Raw genomic sequence first — 22,012 nt, forward strand, 5'->3', positions numbered from 1 at the left:
GCAGATCTAAGGTCAAGTTTGATTTGTAGGTCCAGATTGACCCATCAGGAATGTATGTGGCCAGCAGCTGCTCAGACAAGAACATCTGCATCTTTGACTTCTACTCCGGAGAATGTGTTGCCACCATGTTTGGACATTCTGGTAAAGTTACAAAAATTCTTTCAAATAGTTTTGATAGGTTATGGTCGCAGGTGTTCAGGTAGAAGCGCAATGAAGTGTATGTCTTTGAGTTTAGGTCTCTGTACTGATGAATGAGCCTTATTAAGCTAGATTTGCTTTGAGGTTAACTTAGAATGTGTCCAGTAAGTCTACGTTCACACTGCAGGCCTTAATGCTCAATTCTGATTTTGTACTCGGATCGGATTTTTGGTTTTCCTCTTCAAATTACTCTTTTTAATGTGGGCAATATCAGATTTCAATTAATAAACACAACAAACATTTACAAAATCATAAAAGCCAATCATAATGACTGTCTTCCACATATACACTTACCACACAGACTTCAAGCAAGGGCTAGCTTTGCTAAAATAATAAAACAACACTATAATTCAGCATGTGCACTAAAACATACGTACAAAGACGATCTATATCAGCACAAGCAGGGCTAGTGGCTAATTTAAATGAGACATGGAGCAGACAGTGCGCAACGCTTTCATGCTGCTGTTCTTTATGTACTGCAAGTGTGTGACCACCTCTCATTAGGAAGGTAATACAGTGTAATATGTTATAAATACCTGCTTAACTCCTGCTGTTATCAATACTGCGGGTGTGTTTTGGATCATGTAGGAACGCGTACCGCTGCCAGAGCTTTTAGCCAATGACATGTCAGTAAGCAGCACGCACAGGGTACTGCTGCATCGGGATGCCTTCAGGGGCACTCGGAAATTAGTTATCCGCTCAAATCTTTGCCCGATCTATTAATTGGTATATTTTAATGTTTACCATTTCCAGCGGGGTGGCACTGGGGGTGGCAAGGGGTCTGTTGGGGGTGGCAATTGCCACATTTGTCCTGCAGTGTGAACGTAGCCTAAATGATTCATTGGATCTCAAATCATTATTGTCCTTGCTTGACCCATTTAATGACATGTGGTGTGGTCCCAGTTAAAACGTGTCCTCTGAACATTATGCTTCCTGTCTCCAGAGATTGTCACGGGAATGAAGTTTACCAATGATTGCAAGCACCTAATTTCAGTTTCAGGGGACAGGTATGGATTTTCTGTGCTGTGGATCTGATATATAGCAGGAAGTCGTTCAGCTGGTCATGATGGTCAATGAACTCCCTCTAATTTCTGCACACAGTTGCATCTTTGTGTGGCGTCTAAACCCAGAGCTGACCATCAACATGCGGCAGCGACTCTCCGATCTCAAACAGAAGGGCAAACTGGTACAGAAGACCCCCACACACAAGCCAACCACACTCCGGTATGCACCCATTGTCTGGCAGGTTGCGTGTAGTGATTTCAGTACTGGGCTCTTGAGCAAGGTCCAGTTTTCCAGAGGCCCCCCAAATTTCTCTATGGTCGGTCTGACCCTGCTAAGTAAAATAAGTTTAAATAATTGTCTACAGCACACATGAACTCTGAAATTGGTGCTTATTTATTGTTCAATTTTATTGCTGAAACACTATTTAATTCATACATTCATAGAGTTCATGTACTTGGTACTAATTGCTGACAAGTTTATTCAGTTAATCAGACTTGGAGTCCCCACGAAATGCAGCATCTAGTCATTATTCTGACCCACCGTTGCACTGCACCAGGCGGGAGATTCGGAGTGTGCCTGTCCTGGCCACCATGTCCTCAGACAGTGACAAAGAGGTGGACGAGGACTGCATCGAGGAGGAGGAGGAGGCAGGCAAGGCGGAAGACCAGATCTCCCTGCACATTTCCTCTGGCAGCAGCACCGGGGATGACACTGGTAACACACACACACACACACACCTTCCTCATGCTGAGCCATTTGTCAGTGTGGGCAGTTTGAGGTTCTCCTCTGTAGCTTTCACCGAAACAGAATTTTGCTGTCATTGTGTCATTGCCAGGTAATTATGAGGACAAGCACAGTGAACACAAAACTTGGGAACAGAAGGTCAGCAGTTTTTTTTTTTATTGTTTAATTCTACAGTACTACTAATTATTTAGTATCCTAGCTAATTTGCATCTGATATCCCTTCTAAACCTGCATATTTTTAAGCAGCTCTGGGGTAATCCTTTACTGAAGGGTGACTGAACCACCATGGTAGCCATTGACCTCCTGAATATTCAGTTGTGTTGTGGTGTGTACACAGTGCTGTCGCCTGCTGTCCTCACGTCATGTACATTCCTCAACAGCAGAGCTCCTCAACAGCGCAGCGGGCAGAGGGCCAGTCACAGCAAGAGCCAGCGGCATCCAACCCTCGGCCCCGCCGGCGCTGGTCCAGGCGCATGGGTAGCACAGGGCTGGTCGTTAAGTCCATGCTAGACCTCCGGCAACTGGAGTCTTTTGCCATGGCACCTTCTCCATGCAAGTCTGGACCAGCCAACACCTTCAGGGACAACGAGCTGGGCAGCACCACTAGCCTACAGACCATTGGTGTCCCGGTGAGTGGGTGTGTGCGTTCATGTCAGAGTGTGTGAGTAAGTGTGTGCGAGTGAGTGCCAGTGGGTGTGCAAGTGAGTGTGGGTGGGTGTGCAAGAGTGTCTTAGTGGGTGTGCCAGTGTGTGGGTGCATGAGAGTGCACTGGGGTGTGACTGCGAGAGTGAGTGTGTGCAGGTATATGTGCAAGTTAGTGTGAGAGGGAGCAGGAGAGCTCAAGTGAGTGTAAGGGGGTGTGAGTGCACGGAATGTGCATGAGTGAGTGCAAGAGTGTGCAACTGTGAGAGTATGTCAGTGTTCGAGTGTGAGATGATGAGTATGCATGGTGTGAGTGTGTACAAGTGGGTCTGCGAGTGAGTGTGTGGGTGTGCAAGGGTGAGTGTGTGGGTGGGTGTGCAACTATGAGCAAGTGTGGGTGAGGGTGTGCAAGGGTGTGTGGGTGTGTGCATGAGGGTGTGGGCATGAATGTGAGATTTGTGTTGGGGTGTGAGGGTGAGACTGAGTGTGCGTGGATGAGTGTGTGTGAGTGCATGTGCAAGAGTGTCCAGGTGAGTGTCTGTGAGTGTGCAGGTGGGTGTACAATAATCCCCAATGAGTGTCTGAGTGTCTGAGTGGATGCGTGAGGGTGTGAAAGTGCAACAATGAGAGTGTGTGGAGGCGAGACTGGGCAAGTGAGGGTGCGTGTGCAGGTGGTTGAGAGTGTGCAAGTGAGTATGTGTGGTTGTGCAAGAGTGAGTGTCCAAGAGTAAGCAAGTGTGTCGTGAATGTGCAAGGGTGTGAGTCTGATGGGTACCCAAGAATGTAAGCATGAGAGTCTGCGAGAGTGCATGCAAGTGTGTGTGCAAGAGTCAGAGGGTGTAAGTTTGAGTGTGCAAGAGCATGTGGGTGTGCGTGTGTAAATGTGCAAGAGTGTGTGTCTGACACTTACACTCTCAGAAACCCACACATTCACTGTGTGAGTGTGCCTGAGCTGAGACTCACAGGGGTGTGTGTGTGTGTGTGTGGGTGCACCTGAATGAGTGTGCATGGATCAGAGTGTGTGAGAGTGCGAATGTGATTGTATGGGTATGAGTGTCTGTGAGTATGCACGAGTGTCCGAGTAATTGTGCGTGACTGTGGATGCATGATTGTCAGTGTGCCGGTTTGTGTGCAAGGTTTATTGAGTGTGTGTGTGTGTGTGTGTGTGTGTGTGGAGAACAACATTAACAAAATTTTAGCAGGAGGTAAGCATATAGTTAGCCAGAGAGCTCAATAGCTTGACTGGTTGGTAATCGTGCTGTGGTTTTGAAGGATCCGTGACCTGGCCTGGGCTCGGCCAATCCTGCTCTTTGTGTTCGGTTAGGACGCTGTGCCTGTCGTTGGCCGGCTGATTTCGCCATTGGGCTCCTGAGCAAGGCCCTTAACTCCGATTGCTTCAGGGACTGTCTGACCTGCTTTCTCAATTGCATCACTTTGTCTGCATAAAAAAAAAACAAAAAACAGGTGGGGGAGTCTGATGCAGGTCGCGGGGAATACTCTCGCCCCCAGAGTATCCGTTTGAGCCCCCAAAGCCCAGAGACGGAGGAGCCGGTGCTGTACCCTGAGGGAACCGAGGACAGGGCGAGTCTTGCGGACAGGTAACGCCCAGGCCCGTGCTGAGCCCATGTTCCCCACATCGCATTGGAACGATTCCAAGGCTTTTTCTTGCACTCATATTTATCAGATGTTTTATTGTAGTATAGTAAAAGTTTTTTATTTTTGTAGGGCTGCACGGTAAAGGAAAATCAGATATTGCAATGTGATTTTAATCCAAAAATCTTTAAATCTGAGTAAATCATCAAACTTCTCTTGTAGATTAGTCATGAAAAATGAGACTGTGTTTTCCTTAAGTATTAAGCAGCAAAAAAGTTGTAGCACAATGTGATTTAATTTCCTTTACTTGATGTTGCATGTCCTGCATCACGATTATTGAGTATGCGCCCATCTCAATGACAATGCTGAAATGATGTATTCTGCAGCCATAGTTTGATAATTAAAATGGTCGTGTTTACAGTGAATACCAGGTGAAGGAGGTTCCTCGTGGACCTCTGGGACGATGCAACAGAGGAAACGGTTGCCATGACAAACACAGCCCGGACAGTGCCTGCTCTGTGGACTATTCCAGCAGCCGGCTGTCGAGCCCAGACCAACCCGGAGAAGGTAAGACACAGCACACTTGCACATCCATGCCAAAACTGCCCCAAAATCACTCATGGGGGAAGCCCACCCACATGATCGGCCATGCAGTGCAGGTTCCCAGTGCCCCAAGCTCATGATAGTCTAATTCTACATTCACGTTTTCAAAGCTCTAAGGCCTTGTGTAACAGCTGATAATTAATGACTGAAGGTTAATTTTAAGTGCTGCCTACTTGTAACTCTCAAGGGTTCAGTGATTATGTCAGCACACTGGCTAGAAAAACCAGGCTCCTCTGTTCTACTTTTGTGAAACTCCAGCCTGTAGCTTCATTGAAATTTTGTAACCAAGCACTCGATCTTCTGTGTCTTTGTGATCGGAAACACGAATGGGAAAATTAGTCACTGCTTATGCAAAGCACGCTTAAGCCACTGCAATATACTGCTTAAATAGCCCGAGTGACGTTGTTCTTCTATAGTGTCTCTGCCCTTTGTCTGTTTGCATGTTCGTGAGGAATCATCATGCTTGTGTGTATATTTTTGTATATGTTCATTTGCTACACATAGGTTTCATGTTGCAGTGTACAGTCATGTTACTGCATATTTTACAGGTTTCTGTTGCTACGGTTACTAACTGCTTGCACCAAGGTGACAAGAGCAGTAGACATGTTGGTAGAGGGAACGGTGCTTGTTTTTGCTGGGCAAATGGGTATAGGTGCACAAGATGGGCTGGGAGTGACTGGCAGCACTTGTGACTATACTCTTGTGCTGCTGTTTCAGATTCTGAAGCTACAGAGCCACTCAGTGTGGATGGGAACTCTTCTGAAGGGGAGGAGCTGGAAGAGGAGGAGGAGGAGTTTGTAAAGACTGAGGTCACGGGGGTGGTGCCTCACACACCAGACCAGGAAGCCTTCCTAAAGCAGCACTTTGAGACACTGGCTGACCTTGGGGGCACAGGTAGGACAAGCCCAGGCTTGGAGTCCAGCTCCAGGTCACCTCCTCCAACATGCTGCCTGGGAAGGTTCCCTCTAGGCGTAACTTGAATCTCTTGTCTCGCCTTGCTCGGAGAACATTCCAGGCGTTTTGTGCCTGTTGCCTCCCCTCGTGCTTTTTCTGCCCATTGCATGAGTCTGGTGTTCCACCCACAAAAACAACCTCCTGCCATTTTTCCCATGGAATTTTAGCTTTGCTAAATTTGGGATGATGAGCGTTCCTGCATGTATATCCTGTTTCATCTGAAGCACCATCTTCTGTGAGCCCCTATTGTGCATATGTAGGACAGAGCAGGTAGAAGCATGACCACAAAGTAAAAAAACTGTCCCAGGTTACATGACAAACTAACCTAGTGTTCTGTTTGACTTATTGCCCAGTGGGTGATCCTTGTAAGTACATTTAATGTGTGTCTCTCTCTGGTCCTCTTAATGTCCAGCAAACCCAGTGAGAACCCAGAGCACCACTGAGATCGTCAGTATCTCCGCCCGGTATCTGTCCAAGAACCCAACAAGCAGGTACTCTTTGGTTTGTTCATCCGTTCATCTGCTGTCTTCTTTTAGAAGCATTTGTAAATTGAGTGATTTAATGTCTTGTAAGGAAAATGGACAAATCTGTTTTCACATCTGAACAGAGTGCAAATGTCAGTAGCTGTAGGCCCTGGCGTGGGTCTGCTTTCTAAATATCTGAGCTCTTCTTACAGGAATGCCTTCACATTTCCCTCGAAGACTGGTGGAGAAGGAAAGGGCTTGGCACGGGGCCTCACTGAAGACAACCAACGGAAGGGCTCTGAGAGCAAGGGGCCGGAAATGGGGCTGGTCTCCCGCTCCACCCCTCAGAGGAGGAGGACGCAGGTCGTTGACCCCCGCCGGGTGGCCGGTCCCACTGCCAAATCTGCAGCTTCCCACCTGCCCACAGGCAGCCTGAAAAAGTCCCACTCTGCGCAGAACCTGCCCACTGAGGGTGAGTCTCCCATCTCTATAGCTTCTGAAGGACCTGGTTCTCAGTCAACACAGTTCAGAACTCAGGATGCATTTAGTTGTAAAGTCGCTAATAATGGCAGTACAGTCTATTTCCCCCCTGGTCCTCTCAGCTGTGTTCTGTTCTGTACACCCTGAATTATCTTCAGTGTAATGTAGTTTATAAATAACTGTAGGAATCTGCTTGGGTGTGGGGGATCACGTTTGCTTTCTCCCTTGGCCAGCTGACGACCTGCAGCCGTCCTCCCAACGTGCCAAGGAGCTGTTTCCTGACCCTCTTCTGCTGCAGAATGATGAGAGAGACCTCCGCACCACACCCCGCCATTCAGTACCCTCTGTGCCAACCTCCCCCCAGCCACGGGACGCTGCCACCCCATCCCCCAGAGTCCCCAAGGCCCGATCGTACATGAGCCCCACCACGAGCTCCATGGCAAAGATGTCCCGTTCTGTGTCCTTGGGTGACAGCCTCAATCTGGGGGAACTCGGTGAGGCCCCCTTGAGCCCACCCTCCAGCACTGAGCCAAGCTCCTCAAACTTCGCAAAGGGTTCCTCTCCGGACAAGAACAAGCCAGCTGCTTTATCCACAGCTATGTCTCCAACAGCTGCCATCTCCCCCTCGGTCTCCACAGCTCCCCGAGCTCACGTCATGCCTGCCCTCAGCTCCCCAGGAGCTCACTGTCCCAAAGGTCTTCAAAGCAGGTTTAGCTATGGCCCCCGACCCCACCTGACTCTGGAGATCCCCAAATCCCTTCCCGACAAGCCGTCTGTAGCCGTGTTCTCCCCAACAAACAAGTCCCCCAAAGCTTCCAAGGATGGTCATACCCCCAGCACCCCAGCGATTTTGTTTACTGGAAAGACAGGCCCCCACCCACAGGTGCAGGCGGAGAGCCCCTTGGGGAGTCCCCAGCTGGTCACCAGCCTCACTGCCATCCAGCCCAAGGATGTCACAGAGAAGCTGGAAGCTGACAAGCACGCCCTTGTGGAGCTACGCCCCAACCTAAACCACACAGAGCAGGTAAAGCCTACAGATGAGGAGGCAAGATCTCCCATACTTGGGACCCCCATGGTGGAGCGATCCTCAGGACCAGCCCCCGTGAGCCCACTGGAGTCCCGCACCCCGGATCCAGGTTTGCCTCAGCAGCACCCCCGTTCCTTCATGCCGCCTCTGCTTGATTGCCTGGGCCTGCCTAAGCGCTGCTTCACTGCGGCTCACTGGTCCACCTCTTCTGCCATGCATTCTTCACCGTGTCCGTCCATTACCCGCCGCCCCCTACTGGGTGAGGCTCACCTCTTCCCTCGCTTCCATCCCTCTGACATGTCCCATCTGTCGCCTTTCGCTTCTCGCTCCCTTCTGGCATCTCACTCTCACTACTTTTCATGTACGTTTCAATTAAAAGGATCCCTCATTGTTCATAACACGCTTATTGCTTTAACACTGACTGCCTTTAGAACATGTTCAAAGGTATTTCCTTAATATTGTTTTTATACTGTAAATGCTTATAAAATCCCAGTGTAGTTTTTATGCTTGTAAAGTGTGAGCACATGGGAGAAGGGTGACGCTGAGGACACCCGGTGTGACTTGATCACTTTCTTGTGCCCAGACCCCATCCTGAACATGGACACCTGTCGCCTGGTGGCCGGCGAGCTGCGGAGGAGTGTGAGGGCAGCCGCTCAGCTCTTCAAGATGGCGAGTCCCCCACCGAACACTTACTCCTTTAGCATGTTGACAGGCCAAGATAACTTGTGGGTGAAAGAGGAACTTGAATAAATCCGGATCTGAGAGACCAGCACTCTGCGATTCAGCCCCTTAAAAACCTGTCTAAAGCACGTTCTGGTTTTTCGTGAGCTGCCTGCCTCTCTCTCTGCCTGTCTGACTCTCTCTCTGCCTGTCTGTCTGTCTCTCGCTGCCTGCCTGCCTGTCTGTCTGTCTCTCTTTGGCTGGCTGCCTGCCTGCCTGCCTGCCTGACTGGCTGTCTGTCCCTCTCTCCTCCAGGTGAGCAGTGCCAGGATGGAGCCCGACCAGGAACAGCAGGAGATGGCTCAGCTCCTGACTGAGGCGTTCGGGTCAGTGAGAACAGAGCTGGACTCGCTGCCGCCATGCCCGCCGACAAAAGGCCCTGGGGGTGCCGCCACGTGCATGCTGGGTAACCGGCCGAGTGGGCAAGGTGAGGAGAGGACCCTGGCTCTGCTGGAGCAGTACTCAGAGCTCCTGCTTAAGGCCGTGGAGAGGAGGCTGGACAGCAGGGTCTGACTCCTCTCTCCAGCCCACTGTTCCCAGTTAAGTCCTGGACAGCCACTGGACCAGTCAAACCGCAACTCCACTAGTCATTCCAGACAGGATCTTAAGCCATGGTACATGGACATCACTGCACCATTTGACTAACATTAAGTTCAGTGTTTTTTTTGTTTTTTTTAAATGAACAGAAGTTTTTTGTTTCTGTGATTACAATCTAGACACCATGTGTCTCACTGTTCCCACGCCAGACTGGGGGGGGTCCCAGGCTGGGCAGGCCTGTCACTATTGACCGAGGGGTGTGTATGAACAGTTTACTGCTTGGGTTCCCTGGCACAGTATGGGACAGCAGATGGGTGCTGGGACTTTTCAGGATATCAGCTTTGTCTATGGTGGCTGTCCTGCTAAAGAGCAACACTACTGACTGCCTGTCACATACAACTTTGCTCATGGTGGCACACGGATCTCATTAACTTCTACCACTTGAATGCCATATATACTGTCATGTTTTGAACCTCACTACTCCAGTTTTTAGAAGATGAGACTTACAAATCCAAAATCAATTTGTTACATCCAATTTACTGACTGAATGGCATGTCTGTAGACTTGATGCATCTTGTTACAACTTGACGCCTGAGGAGGAATGGACTGACGCAACTCCATTTAGCTTTGAAGAGGAAGAGCCAGAACGCTCTGCAGCGTGATGGAGCCTGGGACGGGGCTCGTTATGAAGACACATCAGGCGGGATTGCAATCAGGATCTCCTGCATTCTTAATCCATTGAAATGTGAATAATCTGTGATTGGCCAGCAGCAGAAGCTGGCCGGGTTACTAAGGGGAGACCCTCAAGGTCAGTGGCAATAAGTGTAATATGGGGAGGTTTGCACCACTGCAAGGTGGACATTGGCTTCTCTTCAGGTGAACATAGTTCACAGGTTAAATGTACCATATTTTGAATGCTTATAGGAAGTGGGATTATGTATTTATTGAGGAAAGACAGTGTGAGGAATTGTGCAATGTTTTTTGCAAAAAAATCGTGGAGGTTTTCTTTTTTATACTGTACAATGTTTTAATTTGGTTTATGCCGGAGTTATGGTCAGTGTCACCAGTGGGCCGAAAACGAAAAGGTCAAAGGTCATTAGAAAGAGAAACCGCCAAACCTCTGAAAAAGCATTTCTCTGCTAGCCCGAGTCATTTTATACTTTTTTATATTTAAAACCGATGATCATAATTTAGACAGGGCTATCTCAAGGAAAAAAGGTGCCTTCATTTTAAAGTTACCAGCAGTCAATTTTCTAAAGTCCATTTTTTTGTTTACCTGATGGAATCTAAGAATTTTTGGAAACGGTGAAGTGAAAATTATGACATCAGAGTAATTCTGATTTGTATGTTGCCCATGGAATTCAGCATATAATTGAAGCAGGGCTTGATTGTGCTGTAAATCCCCGAGGTAACAAAGACTTTCAGCTGGTGGCACTGACACGGAAGCCACATTAGTGGGGTTCACATGTGACGGCAGAGTATCGACTGCTGCTGGAGACGTGTCAATGTGAAGCATTTGTTTATCATTTATTCTAAGACTTCAAACCTTCTCTGGTCTAGATCACGAATCGGAATCTGTCAGTCAGTGTGTAGTTCTCGCCGTCTCTGTTTCTTCAGAGCTCGTTTGGCTGTGATGTTTTGAGCTGGCATATTTCTTACGTTTTTTGCTATGACAATGTAAAGCACTTATATTCTCAGACGTAGGTTTAGCAGACTATCGTACCTCGGGGACCTTGCATACCGACAGGGTCTGGGTTTGCACCGCCCACTCGTCTCCCTGGCTGGACAATGTGTGGGTCTGGTCCCTGCTGCCATGGCAATGGCGGCACCGTGCCACCAGACTGGCACTGCCACTGCCCAACACTCCTGTGCCTGTCTTGGCTGGTGCCCGCTGAGATGCACACAATGGCTTGCGCTGTTCAGCCGCTCCTGGCCAGCAAACCCCTCCACCTGCACAGCCCTGTCCATTGTCACCATATTCAGCTGACGACTGGCATCGGCACTCTAAGCTGTTTTTATACTCGGGCATTTTTGGAGTTGCTAAACTCAACCTGACAACCTGAATATCCAACCCCACAGTCCCCATATCTGTATTTTTTTTTTTTTTAAAAAGCTGAGAGAAATTTACCTACAATGGATATGACTGTCTCCCTGATATAAGAAGCTGCATAAGTGTAACTTTTAATTACAGAAATTTAAACCCCTTACAAGGTGTGCCCAGAGATTTGCTGGCACTGTTGAGTCTTATTGAGGATTTAAAGGTTTGCCTACTCCAGAATGCATGGATTAGATGTCCTACATTCTTCCAAAGTAATTAATGCACACCCTTTAAATTAAGATTATTATTAGGTTCTAAAATGGCAAATTCCTAGCTCAGCACTGACCTGACCCTGTTTATCCACAAGATGGCAGAATTTTAAATTACAGTACAAGAAAGACCAAATAGACTGGGAGCCATACAATGACGTTGGATTGTTTTACACTATAGTGATATATTAACCTGTAGGATCTTCCTTTATACTTGGCGCATGGATGTATGCATGGGGGTTGGGGGGGGGCGGGGGGTGGATGTCCCCAGAAAACTGCATGGTTGTACATTTGGGTCCTGTAATTTAGCCAAACGCCTGGATTTTGGCCCCCTCTGCTTTGATCTATGCTTTTTACTCTGACATGTTTATCTTGATGACTTGATGCTTTTCAGGAGGAGATGCAGCTTTTTTTTATTTAACAAGTCTCTAAAAACCTGCTTTTTTTTTTTTTTTTGTTTTGCACTGACTTCAACTGATACTTTGCTCTGAATGTTTTTACCCTCAGTGTTTCTATTGTGTACCCTTTGATTAAATTTTAAGATGATGAAGTTGAATAAAACCATATTTATTACACTTATTCACAGTGTTTTATTAATCATGCTTCCAGATGGAAAGCAGAAAGTTGTGTGGAGGCTGAGTGATGTGCATTCAGAGCTATTCTGTCAGAAGGGCAGCAGGCCGGTGTGCTGGAACATCCCCATAGGAATGTAGTCTTTGGCTGAAATCATCCAGGTGTGTGGCTGAAGTCCACCTCCCAGCATGGCCCCTGGGGATGCTGTCATAGGGCCCCAGTCTCTGGTTGGGGATGTCGCCCCCTACTGCCTCACAGTGGTCTTGTAGCTTGGGAAAGTGCCTCAAGCAGTTGGAAGTAGTTGTACTTTATGTCAAACTCCATGTCATACCAGAAATTCACTGAGGGATAAAAAGAGAATGTCTGTTAACAGGCCATTCATTTAAGCAGTTATGCCCACGAGGCCCCTCAACAGTAAATGGGTGATCAGTCAAACTGCTGAGTCAGAACAGGGTTACAGCAAAAACACCTGGGGCCGGTTGCACAAAACACCTTCAGTCAGTGTTTCTCAACCCAGTCCTCAGTGAACCCCAGCCAGTCCACGTTTTTGCTCCCGCCCAGCTCCCAGCCAATCAGGAACACCGAATAGCTGGTGCTGGGAGCTGGGAGGGAGCAAAAACGTGAACTGGCTGGGGTTCGCTGAGGACTGCCTTAAGTTTTCACCTTAAGTTTGATACTTAAGGTTTAATTTCTCCTTAGCTAAGGGATTTATTTAAGGGTGTTGCACAGAACCCCTTAAAAGGTTTCCTTAGTTAAGGAAAAACATTAAGGGATTTACAACATTGAAAGATGTTTTACAGCAGTAAAATTGTCCCGTTTCCATGGAGACCGTTCATATGCTTGCATTGTGGAGTGATCCAACTGTAGACAGTCAGACAAATCAAATTGACTGCCGGTCAAATTTATAAAGCAAAATCAATTGCTCATCATTAAGCGTATGTAAGGCGTTCTCCCGGTTGCGGAACACTCTTCCTGGGATTTGCTCATTTTCGTTATTTATTATCATAAACTCGGCCACGTTGCAGTTAAGGTATGGTTAGAGGTACCTTAATTTTTTTCCCTTAGTTTGGTTGCTAAGGTCTTTTGTGCAACCGTTAAGGGATTCCTCAAGTATAAGACCAAGATAAGGAGAAAAACTTAAATACTTAAGAAAAATGTTAAGGAAACCTTAAGGAGGAGACTTAAGGGTGTTTTGTGCAACCGACTTTATTTTAAGGAGACCTTAACTTGGACTTTAAGGAAAATCTTAACTGAAGGTGTTTTGTGCAACCGGCCCCTGATTCTTAATTTTACAAACCCAATCTATGACCTTGAAGGAAAATAAATGTCCTAAACCCAAAAGATGGAATGAAAAACCTTATTTAAATATCAGATTTGGTTGAAAGTTACATTTATGAAGTAACATGCCTCACTTATGTCTATAGTAACCAGTATGAGTTCATGGAAACAGTATCCTAATGTAAGTCATTAAGCAGCATGTTCTGTAGGTGTGTGTATGTGTGTGTACTGGCACGCTACCTGCGATGCAGCCATGAGACTGCTGGACATGGTGGAACCACAGGGAGGGCAGGTACAGCATCTCCCCCGCCTTGACAGTGCAGTGCAGCGGCTGGGCAAAGCGGTACTCTGGGAAGCGCCCCAGGTCTGGGTTCAGGGGGTCCAGTGGGATCCAGGGCACCTTGGGGGTGGGAAAGGAGGGGGGAGCAGATTCATCTGATAACTCCAGCTAGTCTGTGAGGATTTGTGAGGAGAGGGAACCATGTGATGCAGGACAGAGGAGCACCACAGACCAGAAACCTAGTGAAAAACAAACTCCAGTGTGGCTGAACCAAAACACTAATTCACAAGGACGACAGTCTCTTAGTCACTTAAATTGTCATTATTTAGCATTTAAAACAAATATCAACATGTCATTTAAAATTGACTATGAGTGTGCTTACATTTATCTACAAAGTTGACCTCTCATGCTAGCTAACATGTTATGAGCAGTCAGTTAACATCACACTCGTATTGCATTATGGTATACATGGAGCAATGCAGTGTGCAGTCTGTGCAGTAGAATCTGTGCACAACATAGCACACTAGTCAGAGTTGCTATTTAGAATCTGAATAGCACTATGAATGGTAGAAGCACATTATAGTGCACTATTGTTGGTAAGAGTGAGCGGTTTCAGATACAGCCAGTACCTGAGGCTTCTGTATACTCACCTTATCTGCGTCTGTCACATCCAACACCTCGAAACTCCCATCTTCCTTCTGATGATATTTAGCAGGTTGGTACAGCTCTTCAGAGAGAGATCATGCCAAGCAATGTGGTTCAGTGACACATGATGTCCACAAGGTGGCAGATTATTTATACAGGAGTGTACTTGTTTCAGATAAGCCTTAGAAGGAATTAGGCTACAAACCTACAGGCATGAAGGAGGTCATGTACAGTAAACCCACTGACCGACTCACTTCTCATTGGATTATAGCAGAAATCCCACAGTGTGTAAACTCATTTCTCCCAGCGCTAAGCCGCTATTTACAGGGACAAACAGCTGGCTGAGAACATCTCCAGTGTGCTGCGGATCCTTTGCTGTACCGTATGGGATGAAGGGCCGATCCGAGGGAGGCAAGAGGATGAACTGCTTCTCTCCAGAGATCACGCAGTACAGGTTCTCATAGTGGTCCTTGTGCACTAGTGAGAAGCACATGAATTTCACCATTCAGCCTTTCCTGCAGTGTGGTGAGGGCTGCAGAAGGACTGCCTACTTTTCTTTACATGTACAATGACGAGAGGAGAATCACAGGGGGTATCAAGACTAATCAGAAGTAACAAGATGCCTGACTGTCCCCCAAAGGCAGTAAGTGAAGCGTGCCTTATATGATAAGAGAAACATTATTGATCCCGGGGGAAATTCCAGTGCGTGAGTGAGGAACACCCTGTAATACTTACTTCACACACTTACTTGATGTGATCGCTTCTGCTTCTCCGAGCCAAAAATTCACAGCATCAGGCCTTTTGCCTAAAATAAGACACAATACATGGTATCTATCCTTCTATTCGCCAACTGCCATAACTGCGTACACAGATCACCATTAAAATGAGTACTGAATGCAACATGAATATCACTTATAGGAAGTTGTAGAAGAAATTAAGTTTTAAATTAAATTAGGGGGCATTACTGTAAACTCTCAATCACCAACAGGTTTAGCACCATCTTGGTTCGCACTGCGCTGAACCCGGCAGTGACTGGAATTGCACAGGAATCCCATTCATCTTCTGTTTTGAAACCTGATTCATGCCAATGCTACTTTTAGATGCCTAACTTGTCTCCATTTGGCACCAATGATCCTGGTCACTCACCCAGGGCTTCACTCTTCACTCACCCAGGGCTTCACTCTTCACTCACCCAGGGCTTCACTCATCCAGGGGATGTGGGGCTCCAGATCCCCAGTCAGCTCTGGCAGCTCCTCTGTCAGGTTGGAGCACTGCTTCTGCACGTAGAACACGCCACTGCCTCGTGGCTTCTCCTCCATCAGGTCCAGGACGGCTGAGAGCCGCATGCGCCGCTCCTCTGGCATGACGAAGCGGTCCCCGTGAACCGCGTCCGCATAGCCGTTGGGTGTGACTGCCACGCTGATCTCCTTTGAGCCCACGACTTCCCTGGGGGAGGGATGGCATCTGCTGTCAAGGCTTTAATCCACTAAGCAGGTTTTCATGCTTAGCTGGATAACTTGTTGGATTTAAAGTAGGCTGAGATAAATGGACTTTATCTTCATTCACTTGCATTTAGCTCAGACTAACTTAAATCCGACAACTTATTCAGGTAAGCAAAGTAGAACGATTCGGTGGCCTATACTACGAAGTGGGGTTACTGGCTTATCGGGGTAACTCAGGGGTCTCCAACTCCGGTCCTGGAGGGCTACTATCCAGTAGGTTTTCTATCCTACCTGGCTTCTGATGAGCCACACTAGTTCTCAGGTAAATACCAGGAGCAGGTGTGGCTCATCAGAAGCCAGGTAGGATAAAAAACCTACTGGACAGTAGCCCTCCAGGACCAGAGTTGGAGACCCCTGGGGTAACTTGTCAGATTTAAGGTAGTCTGGGCAAAATGTAAGTGAACGAATATGAAGTCCATTTAAACTGTGGTACCTTAAATCCGACAAGTTACCCTGATAAGCCAGTAACCCCACTTCGTAGTACAGGCCACTGGTCAAACCAAAATATGGCAAAAATTTGTTTCCAGTACTTAGTTGTTTATATTGACATTTACAACATGCAAACAGCAGCAGAACTTCCCTTTAGCACATTCCATAATTGCTTATTCACTCACGTTGTAATGAGTCTGGAGCTGAACACAAAGCATGTGGAACACACGGAGTCATTGTATTACATCACGAAATGTGAAAATTCTGCAAGTAATACTGCAAAATTTATTAAAAAAAAAAAAAGATGACATTTTCCCAAAAAAAAACTATAGCCAGATAGAACTTATAAGAATAAGAAATTTACAAATGAGAGGAGGCCATTTGGCCCATCAAGCTCGTTTGGGCAGAACCTAACTAATAGGTCAGAGTTGTTAAAATCTTATCTAGCTCTGATTTAAAGTTACTCAGGGTTTTAGCTTGCGCTACACTAGCAGGACGACTATTCCATACTCCATTATCTACCAAAAGTGTCTGTCAAACAAGATGATGGTGTACAGACATAAAGAAGAGCTAGCAAATGCAATGTGATTATTGCACATCCCAGTGACAATGCTGAAACTATATAACGTGCAGCCCTACTCACACATGCATTGACATTCTATTGACAAATTAGTGACTCTGATCCACTTAAATCTGAAGTCTTTTGGCAACCAGAATACTGCCAGCTGCAGCAGACCCAAGAAATATAATTATAGTAAAGTGCTATATTCGGCTGCAAGATAAAACTGGTATTTAAAAAAAATACACAGAACCATCTGATATGGGGTAGTAATGTATGTATTAAAATAGCAGGACAGCTTGGAGAAGCATTAAGATATGGTTACTAAGTGAGATATTCCTCACTGATTCATGTATGTATCTGTGTAATGATCTGTCTGTGTATGTATACTTCATACATGCATGTGTTAATTGATTATTGCTGACATACCATAGTGACACAGTAACTAATTTGCATTACCTGAGGTAAGAAACCCCCCACTTTTGAAGGGCAGGCCAGTGGTTGAAGGCGTTGCGGATGATACAGGGTTTGTTTGGACTAATCCATTCCCGGTAAAAATCCAGCGGGCGAATGGGATGTTCCAAGTACGGCACTCCTTCGTTCATATAAAGCTCTGAGGATACAATGCAGAGGTCTTAACACTAAAAACCCAAACATGGTATTTAAGAAACAGTCATGTTCCTTCCATGTGTGTTTCACCTGATCGTACATGGATTCCCGCCCCGATCAATGATTTTGTATATAGAGTAGGTATAATCTATTACATGACCTTTATAAGACACGCTATGTATAATTAAACTAAGTAGCAATATGTCAGTCAAGTTATAGGCACGGCTAAAATTGTATGAAATGTGTAATCGTATGTAATTGAATGCACACCAAACGTAACAGTAATATAAAGTTAGAAGTCTGCTTACCACGAGCCTCCTTTACAAAATTTCTTAGACATTCCTTTACCATACTATTCGCCATGATATCTAATGGATTTTAGGTTTGTAATAAGATGCATTACACGTACACATTTCTTACTGTACCCTACTGTACCAAAAGAGTTCACAGATATTCCTGCAACGCCATGCGAGGTCCTCTGCAAAAGAAGCGGAATATGTAGGACCAAATAGAACTGACCTGCGGTCAGTTTTACTGTTTCAAATAGTAAATTTCGTAGTGGAAATTTGCGGAAGGATGCTGATCCAAAATCAGTCATGGATAGAGCATGGACTTTTACATATGCCTCTTCAAGTATGACTGATCGCCCCCTTCTGGCTGGAGGCTACAACTTCTAAATAATAATGCGGTGGCATCACCTTTAAGAGTGATATAAATAATTAAACAAGACGACAGAAAGAATCACTTAATTCCTCAGAATATTTAAATTTGAGAACATTATTATGTGTTGTCACGAGAGTTTGGCGATTTTAGCTAGATTGGCTCTACGATAATTGCGCTGGGGGGTGGGACGGCAAGTCGCACATGTTACTAATTATGAAGTTATTTTCCTGCCAATTACAACTATGGCAAACTCTTTTAATTTGTTATTGATAACGCAAGCACTTCTTTAGCAAATAACAATACTATCGAAACATGACCCCTAAACGCCAGTAATAACGTATTTTTAGAATCATTTGGAATAGCATTTATCATATGCTCCAAAATTTCGAGATGGATGACGAATCTGCTTTGGAGAGTTATTTTGATCAGTCCATTGCTGGTGTAAGTATTTTTGTGATCGTTCAATCAAACTTAGTCGTTGAGTATGTAGACTTGTTTTCAATAATGTTTTTAAAATACAGTATTTTCACGATTTAAAAATATTTCTCCAATACATTTTTGAATTCGCTTTATGTCTATAATAATGACCTGCCAGGAACATGTAGTTGTCGGGGGTCTTTTACGTCTGCACTATAAAAAGCGATATTCTGTACTGCAGATGTGTTCAGACTACTCCTCATACGCAGTAATATCTACACTGACACAGTCCTATTGCCCCAGATTGCTGTCTCCTGTCGCCTAACATTTGTACATCGTCGTTGCAGCTGCATTGGTAGCCCTGTGTTGTAAAGCTGAGATTAGTATTTCTAGGCTTTTATTATACATATTATCCAAATGTGATACATTAAATTAATTTACAGGTCCACGTTATGTATGGTCAAACATTTTTGATGGAATTATGTATTGAATTTATGATCTTTCCAGACCTCATCTGACTACTTGGGTTTTGAGGGGGACATTGGCCTGCAGTCCACCCCTCTGCTCCAGGACTCAGCCTTCCTGTCCTCAGTGAATGGCCAGAACAAAGATTCCTCTGATGACTTGGACCTGAGTTTCCTGCCAGATGAACTCGGTGCTCCAGAGGAGCCACAAGCAGGCAACAGTGCTGATAACACACAAGACTCTGGCATCTCTGAGGCCTACACACCTGGAGAACCAGATGCTTTCAACAAAGACAAGGCCCTATCGGGAAACTCCCCGTTTTGCCCCCTTCCCATGACACCTATGACACCTATGACCCCTATGACCCCTGTATCTGAGAGTTCAGGAATAGTTCCGCAACTGCAGTGAGTTCTTTAAAACTTTCAAGCTGCTCTCCTTCATGCTAATAAGCGATCTTGATGGTGAATGTTTTCAATGTTCAATAATTGGTCCGTTTAGGTTCTTACCATTTGTAAATCATAATTTCCTTGCTCATGTGCAGGAACATAGTGTCCACAGTGAATCTGGCCTGTCCTCTGGATCTGAAATCTATCGCCCTACAAGCTCGCAATGCTGAGTACAATCCAAAGGTACACGATCCTGGTAGCTTTTGAATTTTAGAGCAACACCTGGATACAAGGGTTAGATTCCCAATAGTCTTGTGGGAGAACCCATGAACAATGCATACTGTACATTATTACATTATGTTTCTCTGAAAATGGGTGGCTCCTAATGTATGGAAAAAGAAGTGCACAATTGAAGCACTTAAAGGTGCAGCAATTTAAAGTGGTTACAAACATTGATTTGAGTTTATAATTTATATTGCCTTCAAGCACACACGTGAAGAATGAGTGCTCAATTTCATGTTAATGTGATGATACAATTAACGTGTATAAATGTTTTAGACTTTACATGGTCATTTATATAATGGATATGAATGGACACTCGGTACACAGTCAGGCCCAAAAACATTTTCACATGAAGTAATCATTCTCCTTCTCATGGCGTTGTAGATATAATTGAAGTAGCTTTTATCCTTTGAATAAAGTAGTTTATAAAGGACAGTTTTCAATGTTTGAATATTTTAGATTGCCGCCTCCTCTGTCAGACAGCCTGTAAACTAACTGACAGTGTGACAGCTACCTGTTCTTCAATGTATCCAGCGCTTCGCTGCTGTCATCATGAGAATCCGGGAGCCCAGGACAACAGCACTCATCTTCAGCTCAGGAAAGATGGTTTGTACAGGCGCCAAGAGGTGAGGCACCAACAGATATGGAGAGTAGCAGTTTATATCACTCTCCATCATTAGATTACTGCATATTCTATTGATGATGCTAGACAAGTATGGGTTCTGCTGGTCAAACCCAATTATAAAGTGTTTTGGTGGAACACTGGTTAAACCTGAATCAGAATCAGGTTTATTTGCCAATTGTGTTACACTACTACACTGTAATTGTATTACAATATAAAAGACATCTTGTATAGTGTTTGAGCCATAACGCTATCAATGAGCTGAGGTGAATAGTTCAGGTCTAGAAAGTTTTTAAAAATCCAGACTGAGACTGACTAGTTGAGCATAAAGAGTCATAGTCACAGAGTTTTCACCTGATTGGTTAAAACAAAATCTTGGTCTGGATTTTTACTTTCTGGACCTGAAATATCCACCTCTGGTGATGAGAAGGGTCAGAGAATGAGAACATAAACAGGCTTGCATTCTGCCAAGTTGGTTAAACTGCTGGGTTCTGTAGTGATGTCCTCTCCACTTGAGTCCATAAACCAAAAAGAAGCAGGTGGCTGAAAATATACAGGTTTGAATATCGGATGAGATGAAATGGATATTCCAGATTAAGTAAAAAAAAAAAAAAAAAAAAAAAGTCTGACCTGGAAAATGAGATGTGCCGGTATGTTGGTGTGTTTCTGGCTGACCCCATCAGCGAGGAGCAATCCCGCCTGGCTGCCCGAAAATATGCCCGTGTTGTACAGAAGCTGGGCTTCCCTGCCAAGTTCTTGGACTTCAAGATTCAGAACATGGTGGGCAGCTGCGACGTCTGCTTCCCCATTCGCCTTGAGGGCTTAGTCCTGACCCACCAGCAGTTTAGCAGGTAAGCTCGACTTTCGGGTCTCACTGATAAACCTGTGATCCTTACAGTTCATCTGGAATGGCTTCAGATAATGATTTAATCAGGAGTTTTGAGAATGCAGTAAGAATCAAATATTTGTATTTGTCAAATGGGATCTGTAGTCTCTGAATTGCATGGAGAGAAACGTGTTTCCATAAAATGGACCTGCAGCCTTAATATTGGCCAAAGGTCCAGATGCTAAGCTTTCTGAGCTGTCAACAAAGCCAATAAATGCCTTGTTAGCTACCCTCTGTAATGGCTCCTCCTATTTCATATATGATCACAAGTGCAAATAGAAACCCTTTAAATGGCTCATTTATGAAGTGTGAAAGACATTGTCGTTAGAAATTAAATCCAGGGTTTGAATTAATGTATTTTCCTGTTACGAGCCAATTCTAGTAAGACCTACGGCAGAAATGGTCTCCTCCAGTGCAGACTGGTGTGGTGGCAGACAGACGTTACTTGTCTTACGCGGCCCGTGCATTTCTGTCGCCAGTTATGAACCCGAGCTGTTTCCCGGCCTGATATATCGCATGGTGAAACCCCGCATTGTCCTACTCATTTTCGTATCAGGCAAAGTGGTGTTAACAGGTAAGTTTACAAAGCCGGAGGTAAAACAGACCTATGATAAATTCTGTGTTAACATAATGTAATATAAATGTAACATTATACAAGTAGGATATATTGATAATGGTCAAAATGCGCCTATGTAGACCTACTCCATGATTAATTTATATTCATTTGCATTTTTGTTTTTCATTGCAGGGGCTAAAGAACGTTCTGAAATCTACGAAGCGTTTGAAAATATCTACCCAATTTTGAAGGGATTCAGAAAACAGTAGTCTAAGGTTCAGCAGACTGGCTGGTAGATGTAGACGGCAGGTGCACTTGGTACAAATCATTCGATTCATACTATAATTATAATTTATTCACAATGCATTGTCTCATAAAGTCTTTTGCAAATAATGAATATATTTGGTGTAAACGCAATATTTAATGTTTTCATCGGTGTATCAGATTAACACACAAGATGTTTTCCGAAATGTCTTCGGCAAACCCAATCACTGTAGGTTACAGCAACTGAAATTTCATACAACACAATCGCTGCGCCATGGTGCGTTTAATGTTTGTTCTAAATAAATCAATTATTACCTAGAGG

The 22,012-nt window shown here is 45.2% G+C and overlaps 3 protein-coding genes across 8 annotated transcripts in view; 2 read left to right on the forward strand and 1 right to left on the reverse strand.

Moving 5' to 3' along the window:
* mapkbp1 (mitogen-activated protein kinase binding protein 1) overlaps positions 1 to 11,853 on the forward strand; it is a 46,028-nt gene extending 34,175 nt beyond the window's left edge. For 2 of the 4 annotated variants that reach the window (XM_072699323.1, XM_072699325.1), the window contains 14 exons: positions 30 to 141; positions 1,142 to 1,205; positions 1,300 to 1,422; positions 1,760 to 1,917; positions 2,039 to 2,085; positions 2,328 to 2,576; positions 4,054 to 4,187; positions 4,604 to 4,749; positions 5,503 to 5,679; positions 6,152 to 6,230; positions 6,416 to 6,675; positions 6,917 to 7,819; positions 8,294 to 8,379; positions 8,686 to 11,853. In XM_072699323.1, coding sequence (XP_072555424.1) covers positions 30 to 141; positions 1,142 to 1,205; positions 1,300 to 1,422; positions 1,760 to 1,917; positions 2,039 to 2,085; positions 2,328 to 2,576; positions 4,054 to 4,187; positions 4,604 to 4,749; positions 5,503 to 5,679; positions 6,152 to 6,230; positions 6,416 to 6,675; positions 6,917 to 7,819; positions 8,294 to 8,379; positions 8,686 to 8,943 — 2,796 coding nt within the window. In that variant the 3' untranslated portion in view covers positions 8,944 to 11,853. The remainder of the gene's footprint in view (positions 1 to 29; positions 142 to 1,141; positions 1,206 to 1,299; positions 1,423 to 1,759; positions 1,918 to 2,038; positions 2,086 to 2,327; positions 2,577 to 4,053; positions 4,188 to 4,603; positions 4,750 to 5,502; positions 5,680 to 6,151; positions 6,231 to 6,415; positions 6,676 to 6,916; positions 7,820 to 8,293; positions 8,380 to 8,685) is intronic. The other 2 variants (XM_072699326.1, XM_072699324.1) reach the window with 2 other exon arrangements.
* jmjd7 (jumonji domain containing 7) lies at positions 11,821 to 17,796 on the reverse strand. Of its 3 annotated transcripts, none has more exons than XM_023798767.2 (8): positions 17,559 to 17,794; positions 17,000 to 17,153; positions 15,243 to 15,496; positions 14,799 to 14,855; positions 14,432 to 14,527; positions 14,056 to 14,132; positions 13,366 to 13,525; positions 11,821 to 12,188 (listed from the first exon to the last, which is right to left on the reverse strand). In XM_023798767.2, the coding sequence occupies exons 2-8, from the start codon at positions 17,143 to 17,145 to the stop codon at positions 12,100 to 12,102; spliced, it is 879 nt and encodes a 292-aa protein (XP_023654535.2). In that variant the 5' UTR covers positions 17,146 to 17,153; positions 17,559 to 17,794; the 3' UTR covers positions 11,821 to 12,099. The 3 variants fall into 3 exon arrangements, with proteins under 3 accessions (XP_023654535.2, XP_023654534.2, XP_072555429.1); XM_023798766.2 differs by having other exon boundaries at positions 17,458 to 17,791; XM_072699328.1 differs by lacking the exon at positions 11,821 to 12,188 and having other exon boundaries at positions 13,371 to 13,578; positions 17,458 to 17,796.
* Positions 17,797 to 17,819: 23 nt separating this feature from the next.
* On the forward strand, positions 17,820 to 22,008 carry tbpl2 (TATA box binding protein like 2). Its single transcript, XM_023798765.2, has 7 exons — positions 17,820 to 18,253; positions 18,737 to 19,098; positions 19,236 to 19,323; positions 19,897 to 19,988; positions 20,668 to 20,835; positions 21,350 to 21,444; positions 21,619 to 22,008. The coding sequence occupies exons 1-7, from the start codon at positions 18,185 to 18,187 to the stop codon at positions 21,693 to 21,695; spliced, it is 951 nt and encodes a 316-aa protein (XP_023654533.1). The 5' UTR covers positions 17,820 to 18,184; the 3' UTR covers positions 21,696 to 22,008.
* The last annotated feature ends 4 nt before the right edge of the window (positions 22,009 to 22,012 follow it).

The sequence above is a fragment of the Paramormyrops kingsleyae genome, chromosome 14 (genome assembly GCF_048594095.1).
Source record: "Paramormyrops kingsleyae isolate MSU_618 chromosome 14, PKINGS_0.4, whole genome shotgun sequence".
NCBI classification, from domain to species: Eukaryota; Metazoa; Chordata; class Actinopteri; order Osteoglossiformes; family Mormyridae; genus Paramormyrops; species Paramormyrops kingsleyae.